The sequence below is a fragment of the Venustampulla echinocandica genome (genome assembly GCF_003357145.1).
Source record: "Venustampulla echinocandica strain BP 5553 chromosome Unknown scaffold_0, whole genome shotgun sequence".
NCBI classification, from domain to species: domain Eukaryota; kingdom Fungi; phylum Ascomycota; class Leotiomycetes; order Helotiales; family Pleuroascaceae; genus Venustampulla; species Venustampulla echinocandica.
The window spans coordinates 2,423,676-2,446,496 of record NW_022474205.1 but is presented as its reverse complement, the minus strand read 5'-3'; the positions used below and the strand labels follow the sequence as shown (position 1 = coordinate 2,446,496).

Sequence of the window (22,821 nt, the reverse complement as noted above, 5' to 3'; positions counted from 1 at the left end):
CATCAGCAGCTGAATCGTGGATCGGAGCTATTGCTGGAGGAACATGACTCGGAGAACGAGAATAAAGGGCGTCGGCGCGGCGCCGCTGCCAAGCGTAACCTTATCCCCACCGTTTTGCTCGAACGCGGCGGAGATGAGAGGTCCGCCACCCAGAGTAGTAGTATCCCGCGGCTTTCACTCCAAAGATAGCACGCAGTAAGTTTGCCTCTTAATCTTAATTGTTTTTGGGCCGACTTTGTTGCACTTCGCAACCCGCCGGCTGTTGAGCCGGATCGCTTCGGAATAGTTCCCCGTGGTCACGGCGGGTTTAGCCATTGCTCGCCGAGCGGCTGCGGTACGTACCTTAGGGATCGGATTTTTCACGTTATATAATTATATAATATTGTAAGATTTACGTTATTATTATAGGAGGTGCTACGTTATATAATTGCATAAAATTAAGTACAACTCTTGCATAGCTATGCATAAAAAGACCTTAAAATCAGGGCAAAAACTAGGTAAAAACTATGCAGCTCTATGCCTCCAAGGCCTAGGAGATTTTGGTATTACCTAATAAAAACTAAGCCTAATATAGTATACGTTAGTCCTAATGCGGCTAGTTTTATCACGTGGTACAATTACATTATAATAGCCCAAATCGCACGTTATTATAGTATAATCACTAAATGAGCAAATTATATATAAAGGCCGATCCCTAACGTACCTAAAGGTGCCTTACGTAAGGTAAGATACCTAGGTACGAGTACGTGCTCTACATATCTTAGGACGGTGTACGAAGGTCCTGTGCACTCGCGCACTCTGTATGGACATGAGCGGGCTGTACCTAGGTACCTTTATGCAACCGCAAACCAAACTCAAACATCGACATCGACATCGAGCCAACATGCGAACAGAACACCGAGCATCGCGGCGAAAAACACGAGGCGGGCACAAGCCAACTCTGGCCCATGCGCAACCATGCGTCAGTATTAATTTGTTAATTATATCATGATGTCGCGAGTGGAACTCAGTGGCCGCGGTGGGACCCGCACATGTCACTCCACGACTCGCTGACGGGAGGTGACCGGCGCTGACTCGAAATCCCAACCGCGGCATGGGGGGAACACAACATAAATGCGCCTTGACAAGTCGGAATCCGAATGGTTCTGACGCAGAGCCAGGTGTCCGAGTAAGGTGTGCTGACGGTCGCTGACTCTGGGCGATTTTCGCGACGTGCAACAAAATCGGCGAGATAAGATGGCATAGGGTGAATCATTTGCCTCAATGGAGAGCTATCTGCTGGGTTTCGGCTAGGAGACACCTCCGGAGATGGTTATGGAAATACTGGTGATTGGGCATGGGATTATGGAAATCAGTCAAGGCGCTACTCGGCCCAGAAATGCGTTGATGGCATAGCGCGCCACCATCGAATGTGTACGAAGTCGTGCACTTAGGTGGAGATGTAGAGGCACCACAACTCCATACCTTTCTGTGTTTTCTTTCCTTTACTCCACTCCTTCCTCGCGTTCCACATTCCCATGAATTTCATCCTCCTCGGTGCATTGACCGCGCTGATTTCTAGCTCCTGTCTTACACCACGTCACAATACCTATATTTTTCTGCCAAGAGCTTTTATCCTTTAGTACAACACAGACATCATTGAAATATTGCATATTTTTCCCATTCTGCGGTGCTTTTGAAATATTATTATACAGATTTTATGGCATAATGGCAAGCCGGGAGCGGGTATCCTTTAGTGTACTGCCTGCTGGAAATTCTCGTCAAGTACTACACTCCTCCCTCAACTATTGAAGCTGTTCGGTCGCGAATACCTTTTAATACCGAACGCTGTCAAGTACTAAAGCCATTTATGCGTAGCTTCCTAGACGGGGTCAATCTGTACGCCGCAATACTGACAAGATTGTTGAGTGCAGTTGTGCTGACAGCCCTTCAATGCTGCAGATAGCTGCAGATGACTGCTGACATCGCACTAGTGACGGGTGTCAAATATCGCCATCTTAGTACAATATGTACCTAGGTACCTACAGGATGATGGCTTTCTGATCGGCTAAATGGTTCATTGCAGCTTTGCTGTTACATCTCCGTACATTCCTTGGCGTGATGACCCCCACCAATATCTCATCGAGTGATGGTTTGGTGAACATTGCTACTGCTAGCGCATCACGCTATTATACTGGTGCTAGAAGTCAATAGAATTATAGTTGTTTCCTAAGCTAGATGCAAAAATACCGTGTACCAACTATATGGTGTGTATGAGGAAGGTCGACAGCTCAAAACATATGGGACGGGTAACGTTGAAGTCTACGTATTGGCTATCTAGAGCCCAGTTCATTCTGATCTGAGAAGGCTTCGGGAAACTGTATCTGACTGTACAATAAACAACCCATTATTTATCGCAGTCATGTTAGTTGTCAGACTTAGTGTCGGCTTATTTCGATCCTGAACGCATACACCGAAGTCACATCGGGTAAAGGATGTCTTTCTCCATTCCGAGGTTCAAGGTTTCCTCTAGAATGTTTCCTTGTTCACAGTTGTTCTGCGCAGACACACTCTATTATTTAAGCCTGCCAGAATGTGAGGAAATTTCCAATCGGAACTATTAGTCCTGATATTTTTACCTTATTTTAATGGGTCGAAGACACAACCCTCGCAAATACAACCTCACCCGAGAACCTTCAGCCACTACCTTAGTATGCCGTACGTACTGTTGAAGAAACCGCCCCCGGAATGTCGGATGTAATATTAAAGCTCCTTCTCACACCTGCCATGTACTGGGCCAGCTCGCTTCGATTCCATATCTTCGGCGTCCTCGATCTTTTCCCGCAATACCGTCTCTACACCCCTGAAGAGATATCCACTCGTGCCCGGGTAACTAAATGGGAAGTTGTCAAAGGGGGGTTGATACAACAAGTCTTACAGACTACCGTAGGTCTGTTTGCTATATCACAAAATGCCACCAAGTTGTGTATGTGGGAAAGGAGGAAGACGATGTTGCGCCGTGGATATAGAAGTTCAGGCTCTGGCGGAGAGTGATTCCCACCTCGCGCTCATGCTACTATAGGTGTTGATGCGAATGGTGTAGCCCATAGGATTTCGGGGCGTCATCCGACGCTTGCTGGCATATTACTTGGTGGGCAGTGAATATTATCCCAAGAACTAACTTTCATGTCCTGGGAGCTAGCTTTCCCTTGCCAAGGCCATATACAGAGTCGGCGTCCCTATAGCAAAAATCGCCATAGCTATTTTCATTCTTAGTCTATGGCAGTATGCAACTCAAAAGCTTTATGCATACCAGACAATTCACGCACTCTAAGTGTTACAATGCCCTGTGGTCATGGAAGCATACCAATATATATAGCCCGAGTCCACGGCATCCACTTCCGTATCCACGCCCCCTTCGCCTTCTACGCTCTTTATAACCACCCCTTCGGGGGTTTCCTCCTCGACGCCACAACCGCATCCGCAGTCGCCCAACTCACTGTCTGCTTAGACATGCTTTTCCTCGCAATATCAACACCATCGACGATTGACGACTAGTCCGGGTATGCCTTCCTTTCGGATCCTTTACAACTCATGACGCCTAATAACGCCACATATCATGAAATTCATCACCGGAATTGGGGGATTCAGACAAATTTCTGGCCGCCGCTTTTGATCTTTTAGGATCGATAGTTGGGAACTAAGTGAAGGGTGACACGACGGGGCTTCGATTGAAGAACGTTGATATAGCTAAGAAGGTTGTGACAGGGGAAAAGCGTTGGTCTGAAAGGGGTTGAAGATTACCACCAGTTAGGCCCATAGGTGGTCGGAGACGAACGTTGAACGTTGAACGAGGATAAGGTACGAGAATTTTAAAGAAAGTGTTGGTACTAACGTTATGAGTAGTCTTATGATAAGAGAGCATGTTAAGAATCAGCTATGCATACTTTATACAGATAGAGACCTACCATTATTCAGATGTATAGTAAGTTAACGAGGCAAGGGGCAGCAAAATGGTATGGCTACGAAAATGGGGGGCTGGCTAGGCTTGGTGGTGTCGCAGGCAGTGAAGCAACCTACCACCAACCCAGATCACCCACCGCCCAATGAATACAGATAAAGAAGATAGAGCTCAATACAACAAGCAGACTATTGAAAGCAGCATTGATACCTTTAACTTTTGATACGAAAAAGGGCACAAAGAATTGAAGGGGTTCAGAGACAACCACCATGGATATAAAATATAAACTACACCATAGCCATGCCCATGGCTGGCAGGTTTTCTTCCTACCATATCTAACTTCCACGCAGCAACTTCATACTCCTACTCGCCATCGCCAAGCAGCTCTATTCGTGTAATAGTCCTAGAACCCATTCATTTCCAGCTATAGGTATCAACCATGGCGCCCGTCAGGAAATTATCAGAGACTCTGGTGACCCCAGTACGACGACGAGAGAACAAGCCCACGGCAGGAATATCGAACAATTCCCGCTGGAGAGTAGGAAAAAATACCCGCAGGGCTCCCGGCCCCAAAAAGGATCCGAATACTGGCCGTTTCGTGTCCCACAGCAATGCTAGAGACAAACAGCCCCATAGCCTGCAGAACAAGCTTATCAAAATGCAATTGCAAGAGCAAGAGCAGGAGAAAGAGAAACAAGCTATGAGTGAAGAACTGGCACGTCTCCAGCTCGGGAAACAGAAACTCCAGAGGATAAACGAAGGGTTGAAGAAGAAACTGGAAGAGAGCCATAAGAAGCTAGAGACTGTTGAGTCACAGCTCAGTATGGAAAACGAGGGGCTCAAGGATACCGTACGACAACAGCATGAGGATCTCAAAGACTACGTAGATCGCTTCGGCAAATGGACTCAGGACGAAAACAACGTCAAGAAACTTTGCAAGAATCAGCACGTGTTTCCATACACGAAGGTGAAGGTCCTGATGGCAATCTGGAAGTCAAATGATCGGGAGGCCTTCACGAAAGGAATGGTTGAGGGCTTGGGCAGGGTATTCAAAGATAACTACAACTATGAGGTCAACTACTTCAAGATTCCTGATCAGGATTCGAGTACTGCTCTGTCAAAATGGGTCTCAGATTTCATTGATGGCTCGCCAGAAACACTGCTCATCTTCTATTATACCGGTCATGGGGGCATATATTCAAAGGGTGGTGATACTTATAGTTCCTGGTCAGGGTATGGGTTCGTTTTAATCCGCATTGCCGATCATAGCTAACTGAATTTGTAGAACAACTACAAGTCCAACCATTGCAGCGAGCCCTATTCAACGCCTCTTCGAGGAAACTGAGTCGGATGCGCTGCTGCTATACGAGTCTTGTCATTCCGGGACTGGACGCACAAGTGCATCAGCAACAGTTCGTGGAGTCACTGAGGTAATAGGCTCTTGTGGATTCGAAGGCTATTCCTACGACAGCAAGAATAACTTTACGCATGCGCTCATTGAATATCTCAAGACTGCGTCAAAAAACGCTGTCCCTCTCTCCGTTTCAGAAATCCACCATGCCGTTTTGTCGAAACTAAAATCTAGATCAAGGCCGCAAACTAAACATATCACAACCCCTGTTCATTGCAAATTGAGTTACGAAACTAAGGGGGACATTATCATTCACCCGTTGGATCTTACGAGTTACCCAAAACGAAATGCCCAGGAAGTTGCCTTCGACACGGAAGGTGGTTTTGATCACCCTGAATGGCATAAATTGGTGTCGGAGGCGCCGGTGGAAGCGAGTGAAGTATTCTTCTCACAACCTAGTTTGGCTAGGGACGATGCATCCATGTTCGAGGAGGATGAGTGCTACCAGTCTCTCGTAGACTCTATGGTTGGGGATCCTGAAGCTATGGATGTGGATGCTGAGAAAATACTTGAGGTGGGGATGATGAGCCAAGCCACGGACAACTCAACGCCTACAATGGCTACTAAGCGGAAGGCCGAGCAAGACCCGGATAGTGACATGCGTTATCACCTTCGTCGTAGGCTTTGATCATTGATATGGGGAAGACAGCCGCCTTTGGAACATCTCAGAGTCGGACACCAAGAAGGCGGTCGAGACTTGCCTGGAAACAGAACATTAGATCGACATAGAGGCAGGGCTTCGCTTTTGTTGAACTTCTCTGGCCGCTCCAATCCCGCGCTCAACGCCCACACAGTCCACTCCGCCATCAATGCCACGAAGAATGCTAGCCACATTCGAACCACGATGATTTTCTCTCGGGGGGTGCGGTGCATTGATACAACGGACGCATGTCAGAACCGAAAATTTCAGCTACGTTTTGCCATATTTCGAACCATAAATTTTCATTCGTCTCCTGTCGTATCACCTCACATATATTTTAACCAACGGAGAGAACACCTTATGCACTGGGGAATGAATATCTTTGAGAACTAGAAACACCACTTCCCCGGGAATCTAGCGGAGACAGGACCGCAAATGCATTTGTTAACAGGATGGTTTATTCGTTTTTAGTGTTAGGACTGGGTAATAGACTGAATGATGATATTGATATTCTGTACTTAGGTAGCTAGTAATAACAGCATATTTCTTCAAAATGAGACCAATTACTCTTGGTAACTCTATATCCTCTTAAATATTAAATCGAGCATAGATCCCTTCTACCTGGGATGTAATACTACGCGCCGCTTTTTTCATCAGCGCATCTCCCGCCCCTTCATTCGCTGAGCCGCAAGAACTACCAACACCCCCCCCTTTTTCCCACCAACTAAAAAGAATCTAGCGGGAACAAGTCCGCAATTCTCTGATACCCCTTCCCATTAGGATGCAAATAATCCCCACCATCATAAAGGGGATTCAACCTGTCCACATGCGCCGGATCCCTCAGCCAAGCATCAAAATCCATCACATCATCGAACGTCCCGCTCTCCCGAATCCACTTATTAACTCTCTGCCTAGTCTTCTCGCGCTCCTTATCGCTATACGGCTGTATCGTCTCATTCCCTGGCGCAGCACTAAATGGCGTAATCGTCGCCGCGAAAATAGTGATATCGAAGGTCTTTAATCGAGTAGCCATTTGCGAGTATGCTGCAATGAGGCGGTCGCCGAGGTTTTTCTGCGCAGCGGGTGAGACGGACTCGGTTCCAATGTCGTTTACTCCTGAGAATATCATGGCGTACTCTACGCCAGCTTGGGCGAATACATCGCGATCGAGGCGGGCGATGGCGTTGGGCCCCAGTCCATCGTTGAGGATGCGGTTTCCGCCTGCCGCTTGGTTTACAACTGCAATGTTGGATGTGGAGCCACGTTTTTGCATCCGGGAGAGGAGGCGGTCGGGCCAACTGGAGAGGGAGTGAGTTAGTGATGATTGGGGGGGAAATGGATCATAGAGATGTCTAACCGATTGTTCTGGTCGTTGTCGCTGCCACGGCCGTCGGTGATGCTGTCTCCAACTATAACAAAAGTGCTTGCCTCTTTAGAAGCAGTAACTTCGACGTTGCTCAGGAAATACCTAAACAACAAAGGGGGTTAGCCATTATGCCACTCTCCAATATCCTAAACAAGGAGTGTTGTATATATTTACCAATGGGCAGCATTAGCAAGAGACTCCCCACTCAACGCCGCCTCCTTAACCTGATTCCCAAAAGTCCACCAACTCGTAGTTCTACTACCTGGGTGGCTGGTAATCATATTGGTCTGCTGACCCCCGCTCAAATACAGAGTAACCGTCAATATACTCTCCGGCTTAACTGGGAAATCAATTGGATCCGATACCACAAGCCCCCCTTGTGGGACAGTGTAATTGGCACTCCCGCTAAATGTTACAGTTTTTAATGTATGGGCTTGGATTTCTTTGATGCCGGCTGAGCCATTGACCGGAAGTGCGACGGTTACAGAGGTTATTGGGAGATCGGTAATTCCAAAGGCGTTGGAGAAGCGGAGTCGGATTTTGGAGCCGCCTATGGAGGTATGGATTGTCTGGCGGATTGTGGAGTTGAAGAATACCTGGCCGGTTTCATTCTTCAAGATAGGATTAGATTTTTTAGTGCATGATTCGGGGAATCTGTAGTTCAACTCACAAATGGTGCTGAAGGTAGATTTCCTGGCTCTGTAAGTTGCGGCATAGTACCCCATGTTGGGATCCAACGGTCGGAATTGTGACGACGGCCATCTATACCTTGGAAAACGGCCAATAGGCACGTAGCGAGGAAAAATACATTCATTCGGAACGCCATTTTGACTACAACTTGGGGCGAAGGAACGGGAACAGAAGTTGAAAAGTAGATATAAATTAGAAGACGGGGACTCTTATAACTAACCTCCATCATTTTCGCGTCCCAGCAAATATCTAATCTAAATTGGGATGAGGGGAAGGAATAATATTAAGCCGGTGCTCTAATATACAGGCTGAAATAAACACGGGAAGAGACGCGGCGGCGATCATTAAAAGGAGGGACTATCTTGGAAGTTTTCCTTTCATCCGTATGAACTCCAGGCTCCAACAGTTGCAGAGTGGTGTAATGATGTTCATTCTCATGGAGATGGGTGCTGATGTACCTGCGTTATCGCCACGAGGTTATCCTTGCCTCATGCCTAGTTAGATGTCTCGTGTCGATGTTACTTTATTATTGACAGGTATTTGTTTTCTTGGCAAAATCCGAGGTATTGGTTCTAAAGCGGAGTTGTTGACTTGAAAAGAGCCGCGGATTTATCCACAGTAGCTTAACCAGTAGCGGGATAGTGATATCAACCCTAGGTTGAGATGCTCTCCTACACTGCTGGCACTCGCCAATCTACGTCACCGAGGTTAGCCAGGCTTATTAGAATAGTATCCAGCGTAATTTTGCCTGGCTTTAATTGTAGCCGCAGGAGGGGCGACAGCACGTTTTATATTATTGATACAACACGAAGTCACAGCAGATACGAGGAACGCAAGATAGTGTAGCATTTTTTGCATTTGATTCTTTATCCCAGCCAGTCTGCGCGCTGATCTCCACTAAGATACATGTTTTAGAGAATTATGCTAGGGCAACGTTGCGCATGACCAACCAACCAATTCAACTCCAGAAAATTCCCGCACAAACGCGCAAAAATTAAAAGTGAAGAATCTAGTCGACCTCCTCCATGGCGGTCTCAGCAGGGGCATCGGTTATCGCCTCATCAACTGCCTCGGTAACCTCTGGCTCCTCATCGACATTCAAGCCGAGAGAGACAAGCTTGTGGATGCGCTCTGCAAATCCAGCAGGCTCTTCAATAGTGAAGCCGGAAACGAGGAGGGAGGTCTCGAAAAGCAGTTGGGTGATCGACTTGACGGTTCGGTCGTTCTCACCATCAGTCTCAACCTTCTTCTTGAGCTCCTTGATGATTGGGGAGCGGGGTGAGATCTCAAAGGTCTTCTTGGAGGACATGTAAGAGCTCATTGAGGTGTCACGGAGAGCTTGAGCCTTCATGATACGCTCCATGTTGGCGGACCAGCCGAATTGGCCAGTTCTGATGGCGCAAGGTGCACCGATGAGCTTGTGGCTGACAACGACCTTCTCGACCTTGTCACCCAAAACGTTCTTGAGTGCCTTGGTAAGATCCTCATACTCCTTCTCCTCAGCCTCGCGCTGGGTCTTCTCCTCCTCGGTCTCCTCAAGCTCGAAGTCCTTGGTGATATCAACGAGCTTCTTGCCCTCGAATTCTTTGAGCTGAGTCATGGCATACTCATCAATAGGGTCAACCAAGAATAGAACCTCGAAGTTCTTCTCCTTGAGAGACTCAAGGAAAGGTGACTTCTGAACGGCCTTGAGGGACTCGCCAGTGATGTAGTACATGTTCTTCTGGTGCTCTGGCATGCGGGTGACATAGTCGGAGAGGGAGGTGATGTCATCGCCTGACTTGGTGGAGCTGAATCGGAGGAGTTTGGCAAGAGCCTGTCGGTTTTGCGAATCCTCGTGGATACCGAGCTTGATGTTCTTGCTGAACGCAGTGTAGAACTTGTCGAACTGCTCCTTATCCTCGGCGATCTCGGCGAAGAGCTCAAGAACCTTCTTGACGATGTTCTTCTTGATGACCTTCATGATCTTGTTCTGTTGAAGAGTCTCACGGGACAAGTTCAATGGAAGATCCTCTGAGTCGACAACACCCTTGACGAAGCTCAACCACTCAGGAATGAGATCGGTGGCATCATCAGTGATGAAGACACGGCGGACGTAGAGCTTGATGTTGTTCTTGGTCTTCTTGGTCTCGAAAAGATCGAATGGAGCGCGCTTGGGAACGAAGAGGATTGCGCGGAACTCGAGTTGACCCTCAACGGAGAAGTGCTTAACCGCGAGATGGTCCTCCCAATCGTTGGAGAGGGACTTGTAGAAGGATGCATATTCCTCGGGGCTGATATCTTGAGGATTGCGGGTCCAGATTGGCTTTTGCTTGTTGAGCTCCTCCTCCTCGATCTTGGACTCCTTGATCTTCTTGGTCTTCTTCTCCTTCTTCTCATCTTCATCCTCTACCTCCTCAATCTTGGCCTTCTTCTCGTCATCATCCTCTCCCTTGGTCTCTTCCTCATCCTCATCAGGAACCTCAGTCTCGGTCTCCTTCAAGACATGGAGATAGATTGGGTATGAAATGAATTCGGAGTGCTTCTTGATGACCTCCTTGATCTTTGCTTCGTTCAGGTAGTCGGTCTGCTCATCCTTCAGGTGGAGAATGATCTTTGTGCCACGTCCAAGAGGCTCGCCCTCGGTGTCTGGGGTGAGGGTGAAAGTGCCACCAGCGCTGGACTCCCAGATGTACTGCTCATCATCATTGTTCTTGGAAACAACGGTGACGCGGTCGGCAACGAGGTAGGCAGAGTAGAAACCAACACCGAATTGACCAATCATAGAGATATCAGCACCAGCGGTGAGAGCCTCCATAAATTGCTTGGTGCCTGATCGTGCGATCGTGCCCAGGTTGTTGACGAGATCCTAGTTTACAAAGTCAGCAAGATCGCTCTTCAACAGCCATTTTGAACAGATTATCTTTTCACTTACGGCCTTGGTCATACCGATACCGGTATCGCGGATGGTGAGGGTCTTGTTCTCCTTGTCTGGGATGATGTCGATGCGGAGATCCTTGCCGGACTCGAGCTTGCTCGGGTCGGAGAGGGCCTCATACCGGATCTTGTCGAGAGCATCGGAACAGTTGGATACGAGTTCTCTCAGGAAGATCTCCTTGTTGGAGTAGACTGTGTTGATAATGAGGGAGAGCAGCTGAGAGATCTCAGCCTGGAACTCGAAGGTCTCGCCAGACATGATGGCGGTATTATCTTATCGTAAGATCTGAAAGAGAATTGGACGTTAGCAAATGGCAGCCGACTGAATTCTTGCCTTTGTTGATGAGATGAGATAGGGTCAATTGAGATACTGCAGAAGGTAGCAGCCCAGCTTCGTGCAAGATCTGCAATGCGGTGAGGCTGACCAGAGCTTCAGGCAGAGCTATGCTGTGCAGGCGGCAACGAGAGTCGGAATGGAATATAGATAGATCATGCAACTTACCTAGAGGGGTTTATTCTAATTCGTGAAGTCGTAAAGGGCGAGATAGTGTACACAAGCTGAAGTGCGGGTATCGTATTGTGGGTTGGAGGATGGAGAAAGAGAATTTGTGTTTGGAGGAAGATGGAGATTGGTGGTGGTGGAAAAAATATACTGCACGCAGTTGTTTACGGGGCTTCGATTCGATTCGATTCTGCGCTTTTCTTAGCGCCGTTGCTATAGTCGCAAGCTGTTCTCGCGCCGCGCCCCTTTTTGCAGCCTCGTTTCTAGAGCCTTCCACCAGCCACACCCAGCTTCCAGAGGGCTTCCTTCGTAGAGAGGAATGCTCGATGTCCGCAAACCACAGAGTCAAAGAATGAAGGCGATATACTGTATATAATATATCATTCTTTGCAAAGGCAGTACTCGCACGGAGGCAAAATTCGGTCATCGATGCTGAGACTAAGGTAAGGTAAGGTACATTGACGTGTCTGGTATCATGTGATCATACGCCGCAAGGGGCCATTTCAAGGTTTGCGATCTATCTATTGGAAAGACTCATTAATCAAGGCCATAAAGCTCTAAATGGGTGTGTGCCCGACTCCTAAATTGTTAACGGCATCCCCATCGCTATCATTGTGCCCGTTCTCCAGAGCAAGTGAAACACCACACAGCGGCCTGGAGGTCCGACAGACAGAGTGAGGGACATTTATGTGGTCTGGCCCTTCGAATCGCCCTAAGAACGGCACTGGTGGCACTGTCAAGGAGTCTCCTAGGAGTCGTATGACGCTCTAAAGTTAGAGTTCGGTCGTTCCTATAACCCTCAATGAGTTGGGCCCTTATTGTATTTGTGTTGAAGAACTATATTATCATCATCTAACTCCTTTCATGGTCTATTAATTGTCATCGTCATTATCTTCTTCTTCCAACCCCAACTCTATACTCATTTCATAAATAATATCCCCCATTCTCTCTAGATCTGGGTTCCTCGGCCCGTCATATAGCAGGACACCCTCTTCTGCCTGGTAAGCCCATCTCAGAGCTTCCCACTTCTTGCCCGCTTTCTTGTACGCTTTCGCAGCCCACACCCACACATCGGAAATATGGGCGTACAATCTCTCTTGCTCATACATACTTACCATCGTCTCTATCATTTCAACCTCCGGGACCTCACCATCCTTCTTTTCACCACTAAAATTTATGCGTAGCTGGTCCCAGATCCGATTAATGGTAGAGATTCGACCGTCTGATGCATCAGTCAGGAGCGGTGTTTGTGAGCAGTGAGAGCAAGTGCACTCAAAGCCCCATGAATTTTGTATCCGCACTTGCCGATCTGCTCGTGATTCTAGAGGATCAATATCTGATAGTTTAAGTCCACAATCAGTATATGTTTCTAACTCTCCGAGTCTACATTTTGATGCCTTACAAGTGACTGTGATCTCTTCTCCCGCGTTTATTGTGCGCGATGCATGCGTATAATGGACGAGGGTTTCCGAGTCAAAGTAATACATCGTACTAGAGAGTAAAGATTAGTTATTAGCGGATGATTCTTCTCTAAGAATGGGGGTTTGGATGTAAAGCTCACTTCGGCCTGCAATCATGATTCATCCTCTACCCCGCGTTAGCTTGTTGTTTCTCCAACCTTCGTCGCCAATCCTCGAGTGATCGACTTACCGCTGTCTCTGGCACTACAATGCTATGCTCCTCGCCTCCGAAATCCTCTGCAAATGCATTCACATCCAGCTTCCCTACAAGGTCATTTTTCGCTCCTGCCTTCCCAATCATTGCATTCACCCGCTCCCTGGCATCGTCTGGTAGTTGATCCACCCCTCGCTCGATCAATGTCGTCCTCAACTCATACTCTTCCATCTCCATATCCAAAAATGCATCATTATGGAATATGCCAACGATTGGACGGGCGAAAAGACGCTCGCCGCGGAAGATAGTTCTGTTTGCGATGACGCCCATCCCCTTCCCTTGAACGTATTTAATCTCAAATGGCGGGGGTGCGCTTTGAAATAGTTTTGGGGCGGCTCCCAAATTGAACACTGGCATCGACATGATTTGTCTTGCAATGGATGGTTTCGTTAGGACGGAGATGCCTCTTCCGTCATAAAAGGAGGTGGATGTGAAGAGACAGTATGGTTCTCCTTGCTCTGCAAGCAGTGATTCCGCTCCCCAAGACGTTCTAGTTGGCGTATCATAGGATTCTGGTAACCTTGTACATAGGGGGATGTGCGTCGAGGAATTCTCGGCACCGGCTGGCCATTTTATAGGCTCCGTGGAAACCTTCGGGCAGGTGTGAAGAGAATCAGCCAGCGGTACATAGTTGTGTTGGTCATGGCGCTGGTGATTGAGGGACAAGAGTGCTATTTGGCCAGCTTGAGCATGCAATTGACAAATATGGTTGCTTCCGTTGTAGTGCCCTGGCCCATCGACGGAGTATTTCAGTCGCAGATCGCTTCGTCCTCCAAATTCAATTTCGCTCCCTCCTGCCAGCACCGCTGTCACGCCCAGCACCTCGATTACGAACAGGTAATTGAAAAGCATAATCGCCAGCGATCTTGAATGCAAACGTCGGTATCAAAGAAAGAAGGAAAGAAAATTAGGAAATGGGATGTGATTGTAGCAGTAGAGTAGAAGCTCTACTCTAGATTCATAGAGGAAATGGAAGGAACCTTAAGCAAGTTAAGGTTAACACAGTAGACCCATCCAGCCCGGTCTTTGCAGGAGTGCATAGACCTGCGACACACATGGGGCTTCACCTGCCTATCGCACGCTTCGGGGGCGTTGTATCAAACATCTCTGCCCCGGGTTTCGCGTTTCAAGTCGCCGGAGTCAGGTTGCTATGACAGAGGGTATTTCCCGCACAGTGTTCCAATTATAGCGCATTCTTAGGCGACCTTAGTGCAAAACTCTTTTTCGCCAGTATTATACGGCCCAACGGCTATTACCTAGATATAAATCTGATATCGTGTAAATATCTTACTAGAATTGAGATATTCAGGTTATATAAATATCTAACCGAAATTAAGATATTTACACTATCTAGATTAGTGTATAGAAATACTATAGAAGCTCGATATCGGAGATATATATAGGTACATAGGGTAGGTACCTAGGTAAAGGCTGTAGGTGCCTGATATTTCTAGCGAAAAGCGCTTTGCACCAAATTCGCCCAAGAATGTGCCATATACCGAGCCTTCGACAACATATTCTCCCCCTCTCGTTTCCATTGCATCTTATAATCAGAGTTGCGAGGCTGCGGACTTGGACAAGCATGTCCCATCGAATCGGCTTTGCAAAACAAACCAGTGACTACCAAAATGGGGTACTGCTGCGTCTGCGGACTGGATCTGAATGGTTCTGGCGATCCCGCCCTTGGCTTGGGTGATGTTCAGTTCATTAATGGTGATGATGAGATGATTCACGACGGGGAGGCGGACGACTTCTCCCCGGAGCTGCTTGACGTTCGTATGCTTCCGCATATCAAGAAAGTTTGAAATCGATGTTGACGGCGCTGACAGTGGACGCAAACCGGCCACTGTGCCCTCGGCAAGGAGTCATTCGAGTAAGTTACGGGGTTTCAAAACCTTGGGTATTACATTCCTAATAGGGAATTAGACTGGGTAGCAACCGGTCAGATGTATTTGACTGCGTGTTTACCACTTTACAAGGCGAGGAGGTGGCCATTAAACGCCATCTTTCCTTCAATTCTGAAGATGACGAATACCTGCCAGAAGATTATGATTTCCAATGGTTTCCCGTCCATTTCCGATGCCTTACGCTTGTAGAATACGTTCTAGGTAGTAGGTTACGGTTAGAGCCCAACCGACCGATCTCAAGTTTGGCTGTCATTCAGCGCTTCTACCAAATTCTATATCTCCTCCGCAAAGACTTACGGAAAGCAAGACCTCCTCATGGGCTCTGCTACAAGGGTGTTTTATGGAGCCATGGATACTACGGGGCTCTCGGCTCTTGGTATTACCACTATAACTACTGGGATTTCCTGTCTGCAGACCCTTTCAACATTCCAAATCTAACAGAATACGTGCTCTCAAGCTTGAAGACCTTTGTTATAAAGGAATCAGAGCCTCAACTGGAAGTAGTCACACTCCCCCCAAGATCGGACCAGGGTATCAAACGTTCAACACTACAGATGTTTCCAATGGAATTGCTCAACAGGATAACATCAAATCTACCATGCTCATCGATCCTCCGACTCCATCGCACAAGCCGCATCATGTCCAATCGTCTACCTGTCACCCAAAGCTTCTGGCGAGATCAACTGCTTTCTGGAAATTTGGTACCCTTCCTTTGGGATCTCGATGCTACAAAGTGTCGTGAACTACAGCGCAGCTTACGGAGGGGATTGGGACTTGACTGGAGAACGCTAGTTCGTAACTTGATAGAGCACCAGTTCATCGAATGCGCCGTGCAAAGATTGCTCAAGGTACCCTTAAGAGGTCATTTGGTTGCCCGCTACACAGCATTCTGGGAACAGTTCAGCGCGAACCCTAAGAGGACGATGACTGGGCCTGCTAAGACACCCCCAGGATTGATTAATCGGATACGGATGATGAAGATCATTAACGATGCAATAGAACTTGGGGATAGTACCGCTGCATCAAAGGTCTCATGAGGCTAATCTCAAATCACCTTTGCCTTATATATGTAGAGTCTTTTAACAATATTTGGTGAAGTTGGAGCTCATTCGTGAACCGCAGGTTCAGTTTTGGCATATGTTGCGGGGTAAATTATGCCATAACTCCAGATGATATCAATATTAGAGTGATTGGAGCACAAGACACTATTTCTTATCAACATTCGCTTTACCTCTTCTGTTCTGCGTATTGCATTACACCATTCCTTCTCCCACAGTAGCAGCCATACCTAAGTTACTTCATCAGATAATCCATCATTGAGTTGGAGGCTGTCAGATCTCGCCCCTCTGTTCTGTAAAGGTGGTTTCATCGATGGCAAAATCTCCTCGTAGATATGTTCCACTCCACGGTTTCTATCTTTCATACTTCCTTCTGCGTCACAATACCCGAGTTTTGATGCAAGAGCCACTAAGTGATACAGGATGTCTGATCTTAGTTGAGAGAATGAGTGGAATTCTCGCTCGTTTTAAGTTTTGACTTTCCTTCTATCTTTCTCTAAATTTCTATAGCTATCTGCGAATGGGATACGGGCAGGATATACGGAAATATCCCCGTTCTAGATCAAAAACCACCGCTCAGAACGGTAGAGGTAGTTGGCGATGCAAGTTACAGCATTTGTCTAAGATCGAATATATAAAACGTACAACGACGGAAAGTAATTAGAGCAGTATCGGGAAGACATGAAACTAGGTTATGATAATTGCACCGGGCTCTACAGCAATCAATCCGATTATATTTCTGGTCGATTTGAGAGATATCCGATCACTAGGCCAACCTAGTGTGTAAAGGCAGATCTAAGTTGGAACAACGCATTCAACTTGACATCGCGGTACTCAGCTTTGTTATTGGAACAACAGTTTTGAAATTGATATTACTGATCCTGTCCCATACAATATGTTTATATACAAAGAGCGAACATCGCAGTTCTCTGACAATGAAGCACGGATGACTGGTTCCTCAAGCTTGATACTTCACCAACCCCCCCTCCCCCCGACCTTCTATTGGTTGGAATATATTCCTCCTTTCCTATCCATGCAACCGCAATTCTAGCAATTTAAAAGTTCCAGAACCTCGATCTCGCGAGCTTAGGTGCAGCAGCCACCGCATCAACAATTGCGAAATCGACACATGATTCGTAAGTCTGCCTAGCTCCCGTACCGTACCACCACCATTGGAGGACCTATTGATGAAACTGGCGTTAGTACTAGCTTTCTAACCGCCATGGGTTTTCAAGATGCCAGTTCCCATCCTCCCCAAAAATTCGAAAGGGTAAGAGGTAAGGAGGTTAAATAGCTAGGAGTACTTACACAATCTCCAGCAACACGGCACTTCCCCCCAAGATCTGGCACTGTCACCGAGAAACTGGTTTGGTTCGCTGGGTAATTAGGTTTCACCTTCTCATCCGCGTAGTCCCCCCAATACAGCAGGTTACTGCCCCCTTCGACATAGGTGTCTGTCTTGGTATCAACGATACTAATATTCGCCGTGCCCTTATGTGGAATCCGGATATAAACATCAATGGGAACCTTTTGTCCTGTGGTCCATTGCTGCACGTTGTCCTTATTATCCCCGAATTGAAGACCCTTGCAGAGCCATAGGTTGCATTGGTCGGCGTGGTAAGCCTTGTCTTTGGCTGCGGCTTCGGGAAGCCCTTCCACGTGTGACGTGTTGTCACCTTTGATGTTATTGACTACGCTGGCACCACAAGCGGCAAGGGAAGCTGCGCCAGGTGCACGAGAATTGGGCTTGGTGATGAGACCGTGGGAGAGAACGGTAGTTGCCAAAGCTGCAACGGTGCTGACTGAGAGGAGACGCATGATTGTGAGGGGATGGAAATTTTGGTAGGGTAAATGTTGTTATAGAAGGATGGAATTAGAGGTTGAAGCTTATTCTCGTGAAATAAAGGAGATGGAGCTGCTGTAGTATACTTATACCTCGCCGGGAGTATTTCCCTTCCTTCAACTTGCTATAAAGATTCGGCGTTTTTCGGATCAGGCTGTGCATGCAACCGGTACTTGAGAGGGGAAGCCAAAAGGTTAGATGTCACTTGACTGGCGGTCAGATATAATATGGACGGCACATTGGAGCCGGAATTGATGTTTCCGTGCGGTCGACTACAGTGAGGGAGCATTTCGTTCCCGTTGAGTTCGTGGATATAGATTGCAATTTGCTAACCCGCCAGGGTCCCGCATCGGATGTACCCCGTCATCAAGATGCTTGGTACGGAGTATTAGATCTCAGATTAACAAGCATTTGGGGTTAGAATAAAGTTATCCGTAATCGCTAGGAAGTGTCATTCCAGTATAGGATAAAGAGCACCATGACAAATTCTCTCGTCATTTATCCAGATTGACACTTGCCGGCCAAGTCCTCATGACTGGGGAAACAATTGAGCCGCGTCAATCTTCCTAAAACTTTTGTACATTCATCCTGGCCCATAGAAAACTTCTGACGAACGCTTCCGCCATCCTTCACGTTACATTTGCACATACCGAGATACCATCCATCAAGAAGTAAACCCTGCCGCTAGGCAGGTTATTAATAAGCCTTATCACACGAAGTCGCATCGCTCGCAAGGCGATCTAATTATTGCCGCAATCTCTACGTTGTAAATGTGGATAGTAAAAGAAGAATGCTAAAATAATATAGCGTTTGCCAGTGGGCTGTACTAACGACCCCAAGCAAAGCAGTAGTAAACCGTAGATAAGTCGTGCGAAAAGTGCTAAACGCAACTCCCGGAAGTTTCGATATTCCTCGAAAGAAAAGAGCCATGTCAAGAGATATACAGAGTAGGTCTCCTTACAACGTCCCTTGACTTTTGTGTTCGGTTGCCGGAGTAGTGGTGACGAGGTGAAGGAGTGGCAAGGCAGGAACTGAATTTTGAGACCCTAGTGCGCTGATAACATTGTATTATGTACTACCTTAAGTATACGGGCTGCGCTCGGTAAAGTAGGTACCACCGTACGACGACATGCGTATGTTTCAGATCAAGAAAACTCTCGCTCGAGCCCCGTCCATCACAGAACTCAGGGCGCTATGGACCAATCAATTCAGTTCACGGATGAAAGAAAATCGAAGGAGAGTTGAACTATATGTCTAATAGTCGTAAGAGCCTAAGAGATCACATACAGAGTGGTATAGTAAGGTAGGATTTCATTCATTTTCTTTTATTGTCGACCTATCTATGCCTTGTGACGTAGAAAGAGGCAAACTCTCAAAATGAGAAAACGCCCCCTTCTCTGTCTGATGGCGGAAGATCGAACTAAGTTGGCATAACGCAACCCCGTATGTCTGGATAGCCTTCCTGTTTTGCGGCTTCCTTCCATATCTCAATGCGAGCCGGAACCATTTGCAAATAACCTCTCTAAAGCTGCACTATTTCTCCACCATTCCACGACCCACCACCTGCTCGCTCACGGCATGTAGCATCCAGCAGCCATAATCAAGTTCATTCTCGTAAACTTAACCTTATAGACTGGTGTCTTTTTGGTTGGGAATGCGCTAATTTGATCAGGAGTGATAGTAATTTCCTTCCCCTTCTTCTTGCTACCAACTCCAGCTGCAGTAGTAGGTTGTGATCCAGCAGCAGCGGCGCCAGTGATTCGAGTTGCATCTGCCTGTCCTCCAGTACCAATAACCTCGCTACCACCATCCTTGTATGGATCGGTAGGAACTTCGACATCCCAAACGCGAACAGTGCCATCGGCACCTCCAGACACTAGAACAGTGGATTCGACGCTGAAGGAGAGTGACCAGATTCCACCTTTCGCATGGCCTCGGCACCGCTTGATTTGAGTACCCTTGGCAAGATCCCAAAGAATAATGCTTCCTCCAATATCTGCCGACGCCAATATCTTTCCGTTTGGACTGCATTCGAGGCTGGTGACGTTCTCCGTATGGCCTGTAAACACTCGGACGCAATCTCCAGTTGTAAAGGCCCACATACGGACGGACTTGTCAACTTGGTCACTGGCGGAGAAGACATAAGCTCCATTTGGATGCCAGGCGACCTGACTGACGCTTGAATCGTGACCGACCATCATGCGGAGGTAGGAAATGTGATCCTGGGCCCAGACTCGAACTGTATGATCCCAGCCGGAAGTTGCGAAGTAATGGCCAAACGGTCCCCAGCGTACATTCCAGACTGGACCCTCATGGCCCTTGTAAACAACTAGGCAAGTCCAAGTCTCGAGGGACCAAAGACGAACGGTCTTGTCAGATGATGAGGACAAGAGGAGTCTCGGGGCAGTCGATGGTACAGTGTCGTCGGCATCCTCGGGACCGAGGATTGAGGGAGAGAAGGAGACACTGTAAACGGGGGCAGAATGGCCAATAAGACGGCGGGAGCTTGGCTTAGTTGTATCACTCGGCCGAATTGAAGTGAGAACATCGCCATGCAGGTTCCAAACACGGATATAAGACTCCTCGGTACCGACAGCAGCAAGGTTCGTATCATCAGAAAATTCGATGCAGGTGATACTATTTGTATATGAGCATGGCCAATACTTGCTTGGATAGAGGGCAGCTTACCTGTCAAGTGTATTATGGAAGGTAAAGATGCAGACAGAAACGCCAACTCCAACCCCGCCGGTGCGACCCTCAATCCTAAAGCGGTCTCTATTTTCTTTGACCTTCTGAACCTCCATGACGACGTCTCGAGCACGCGATGGTGGCAATGGAATTTCATTGCGGCTGGGTGCATCGGTGCTTTCTTCGCGTTTAATGTTCTGATCAAATTCCTCAACCAAGGAAAGCTGACCAGGTCCGGGTGCATGCTTGGCATCTTCCTCCTCCAACTCAGCTCGAACATCTTGTGCAAGTTCGGGCTCCATCGGCATCATGCCCAGTCGGAGAACGTAAGTGGTATTCATCATATCCCTGTTGATAACCCCAGTGAATGCTCCCGGGATGCCTTCTTGAAAATCCGGCTCGTCGCCCTCAACACCCTTAGATTGGTTGATGATAGCCTCAAAGCTGAATTGGTCGATAGGGCCTCGGCTGGTTTCGCGCACTTCGCAGTACGTCTGCAGGAGGTAGAGAATCACGGTACCACCAACCTTGCCGTTAGATTCCAGGAAGGTGACAAGATTGTAATAGCAGTGGATGTTGAGTGGTATGCGGTACTTGTTGTCCAAATAGAGCTTGGTGGTAGTGTTCTCAAGCACGTGTTGAGGTAACTTGACGGTCTGAAAAATTTGGAGTTCGTCATGGTGATTCTTTTCAAAGCGGTGAGAGAATTCCCGGAACAAACTTTCCCCAGCGGTGGCGAAGCCATGAACTATTAAGTCGAAGTATGAATAAACGAACATCGGCCATAGAAGCCGGTGTAATTCAAACTGCTTCATTTTAGTATGACGATGACTAGTCCATGGGGTCACAAAAGCTCACTTTGTAGACGTCGAGGTTTGAATCGACCCAATTGCTGAGTAAGTGAAAGGCTCTCGCGAATTTAGCAGTACCCAAATCCTCGACTCTCTCGTGGATGGGCTTGCCATCTTTGTCGAGATGCGATGACTCTTGGCGGAGGGTCTGCTCAGTCTTGGTGTAGCCCTTTTTGATGAGGTACTCGATCACCTGTTTGTCAATTTTAGCTTGTATTTCTTTGTCGCTAAGACCTTTCATTGAAGTTGAAGCCATTTTAGACATGTAGAATGCTGGGATGTAAAGGGTTAAGGAGGGTTGAAACGTGAGGAAGCCGACGACCAAATAGTGGAGTGGCAACAGGTTTGGGAAGGAGCAGGCTCGAGTGAAAAGCAAAGAGGACGCCCAATGGACACAGAGATCTCGGCGGAACAGAGCGGCGACTTCATAGCGCTCATGATTCAGCGACAAGAGCCCCCCCCCCTCCCCCCCTTGACTTGACAAGCCTTTCCATAAACAAAAAGTAACAGCGAATGCTACAAGACAGCATATACGGTATAAGTTGTTTGCCAACCGCAGCAGGGCAGTGGGTAAAACAGTAGGAGGGTTTGCTAGCGCACATATTTGAGGAGGCTGTTCTGTTTTCAATGGCTGTCTTGATGCGGAGAGCATGGTTGCACAACCATATATGATCTTATCACAAAACAGTCCCACTTTGCAGGAAGGAAATGGAAACCACATAAGGCTGCACTTCCTGAGCCCTTTATTCCTTATTCCAGGTCTGGGCCACTTTGCTGAGGCTCAAGTGAAATAGCATATTGTGGTTTGGGATACCAAAAACACAACAAAATTGCTTTGTCTAGTACAAAGTCCCAAATATGGCTAATATCAGGCTTACTTCTGCACTTGCTTCCGTTGAGAACGATGTAGCAAAGTATTCTCGGCATGTTCTGTGCTCAATAAATTCATGTTTAGGAAACCGGAGATCTTACTATTTGATTTAGATTCTGTGATGACATGTTTTGGCCTTGTGAAGGCTGCCCTTGACCACTGGGTTGGTGCTGGATCCCCATTCCAGCACTTGGAGGACCATTGGCCGGAGGCGGATGATTCGACATGATGGCACCGTCCGCTTCACAATTCGCAATTCATCACTGATCTGTCGCTCACAGTTTAAACGAATCCCTCCGCACCCCCCCCAGTACACCCGATACAGGAAGGGATAAAAGAGTTCTTTGCCCGGTAATTATGTCCTAGGCTAGATGTAGATGCGCAACGTGGTAAATAGAATTTATGAAGACATGCAGGATGGATGCAATATGCTTTTCCGACTGTGCTCGATGTTGGGACCCTAG

General features: G+C 47.5%; 7 protein-coding genes across 7 annotated transcripts; 2 read left to right on the top strand and 5 right to left on the bottom strand.

The window, feature by feature from the left end:
- Positions 1 to 4,379: 4,379 nt before the first annotated feature.
- Positions 4,380 to 5,979, top strand: BP5553_00757 (uncharacterized protein; the record flags this gene model as incomplete). Its single annotated transcript, XM_032009380.1, has 2 exons — positions 4,380 to 5,173; positions 5,226 to 5,979. 2 exons carry the CDS (start codon positions 4,380 to 4,382, stop codon positions 5,977 to 5,979), a joined length of 1,548 nt encoding a protein of 515 aa, XP_031873434.1.
- Positions 5,980 to 6,715: 736 nt separating this feature from the next.
- Positions 6,716 to 8,183, bottom strand: BP5553_00756 (SGNH hydrolase; the record flags this gene model as incomplete). The annotated part of the gene is made up of 4 exons (XM_032009379.1): positions 6,716 to 7,289; positions 7,349 to 7,459; positions 7,532 to 7,968; positions 8,028 to 8,183. The coding sequence occupies 4 exons, from the start codon at positions 8,181 to 8,183 to the stop codon at positions 6,716 to 6,718; spliced, it is 1,278 nt and encodes a 425-aa protein (XP_031873433.1).
- Positions 8,184 to 9,056: 873 nt separating this feature from the next.
- On the bottom strand, positions 9,057 to 11,222 carry BP5553_00755 (putative Heat shock protein 90 like protein; the record flags this gene model as incomplete). Its single annotated transcript, XM_032009378.1, has 2 exons — positions 9,057 to 10,895; positions 10,962 to 11,222. 2 exons carry the CDS (start codon positions 11,220 to 11,222, stop codon positions 9,057 to 9,059), a joined length of 2,100 nt encoding a protein of 699 aa, XP_031873432.1.
- Positions 11,223 to 12,337: 1,115 nt separating this feature from the next.
- On the bottom strand, positions 12,338 to 13,991 carry BP5553_00754 (uncharacterized protein; the record flags this gene model as incomplete). Its single annotated transcript, XM_032009377.1, has 4 exons — positions 12,338 to 12,801; positions 12,868 to 12,956; positions 13,027 to 13,052; positions 13,116 to 13,991. 4 exons carry the CDS (start codon positions 13,989 to 13,991, stop codon positions 12,338 to 12,340), a joined length of 1,455 nt encoding a protein of 484 aa, XP_031873431.1.
- A 776-nt stretch (positions 13,992 to 14,767) lies between these two features.
- Positions 14,768 to 16,083, top strand: BP5553_00753 (uncharacterized protein; the record flags this gene model as incomplete). The annotated part of the gene is made up of 3 exons (XM_032009376.1): positions 14,768 to 14,911; positions 14,969 to 15,012; positions 15,066 to 16,083. The coding sequence occupies 3 exons, from the start codon at positions 14,768 to 14,770 to the stop codon at positions 16,081 to 16,083; spliced, it is 1,206 nt and encodes a 401-aa protein (XP_031873430.1).
- A 1,076-nt stretch (positions 16,084 to 17,159) lies between these two features.
- Positions 17,160 to 17,922, bottom strand: BP5553_00752 (Uncharacterized protein; the record flags this gene model as incomplete). The annotated part of the gene is made up of 2 exons (XM_032009375.1): positions 17,160 to 17,285; positions 17,413 to 17,922. The coding sequence occupies 2 exons, from the start codon at positions 17,920 to 17,922 to the stop codon at positions 17,160 to 17,162; spliced, it is 636 nt and encodes a 211-aa protein (XP_031873429.1).
- Positions 17,923 to 19,518: 1,596 nt separating this feature from the next.
- BP5553_00751 (Uncharacterized protein) lies at positions 19,519 to 21,742 on the bottom strand (the record flags this gene model as incomplete). The annotated part of the gene is made up of 3 exons (XM_032009374.1): positions 19,519 to 20,584; positions 20,636 to 21,441; positions 21,494 to 21,742. 3 exons carry the CDS (start codon positions 21,740 to 21,742, stop codon positions 19,519 to 19,521), a joined length of 2,121 nt encoding a protein of 706 aa, XP_031873428.1.
- Positions 21,743 to 22,821: the final 1,079 nt, after the last annotated feature.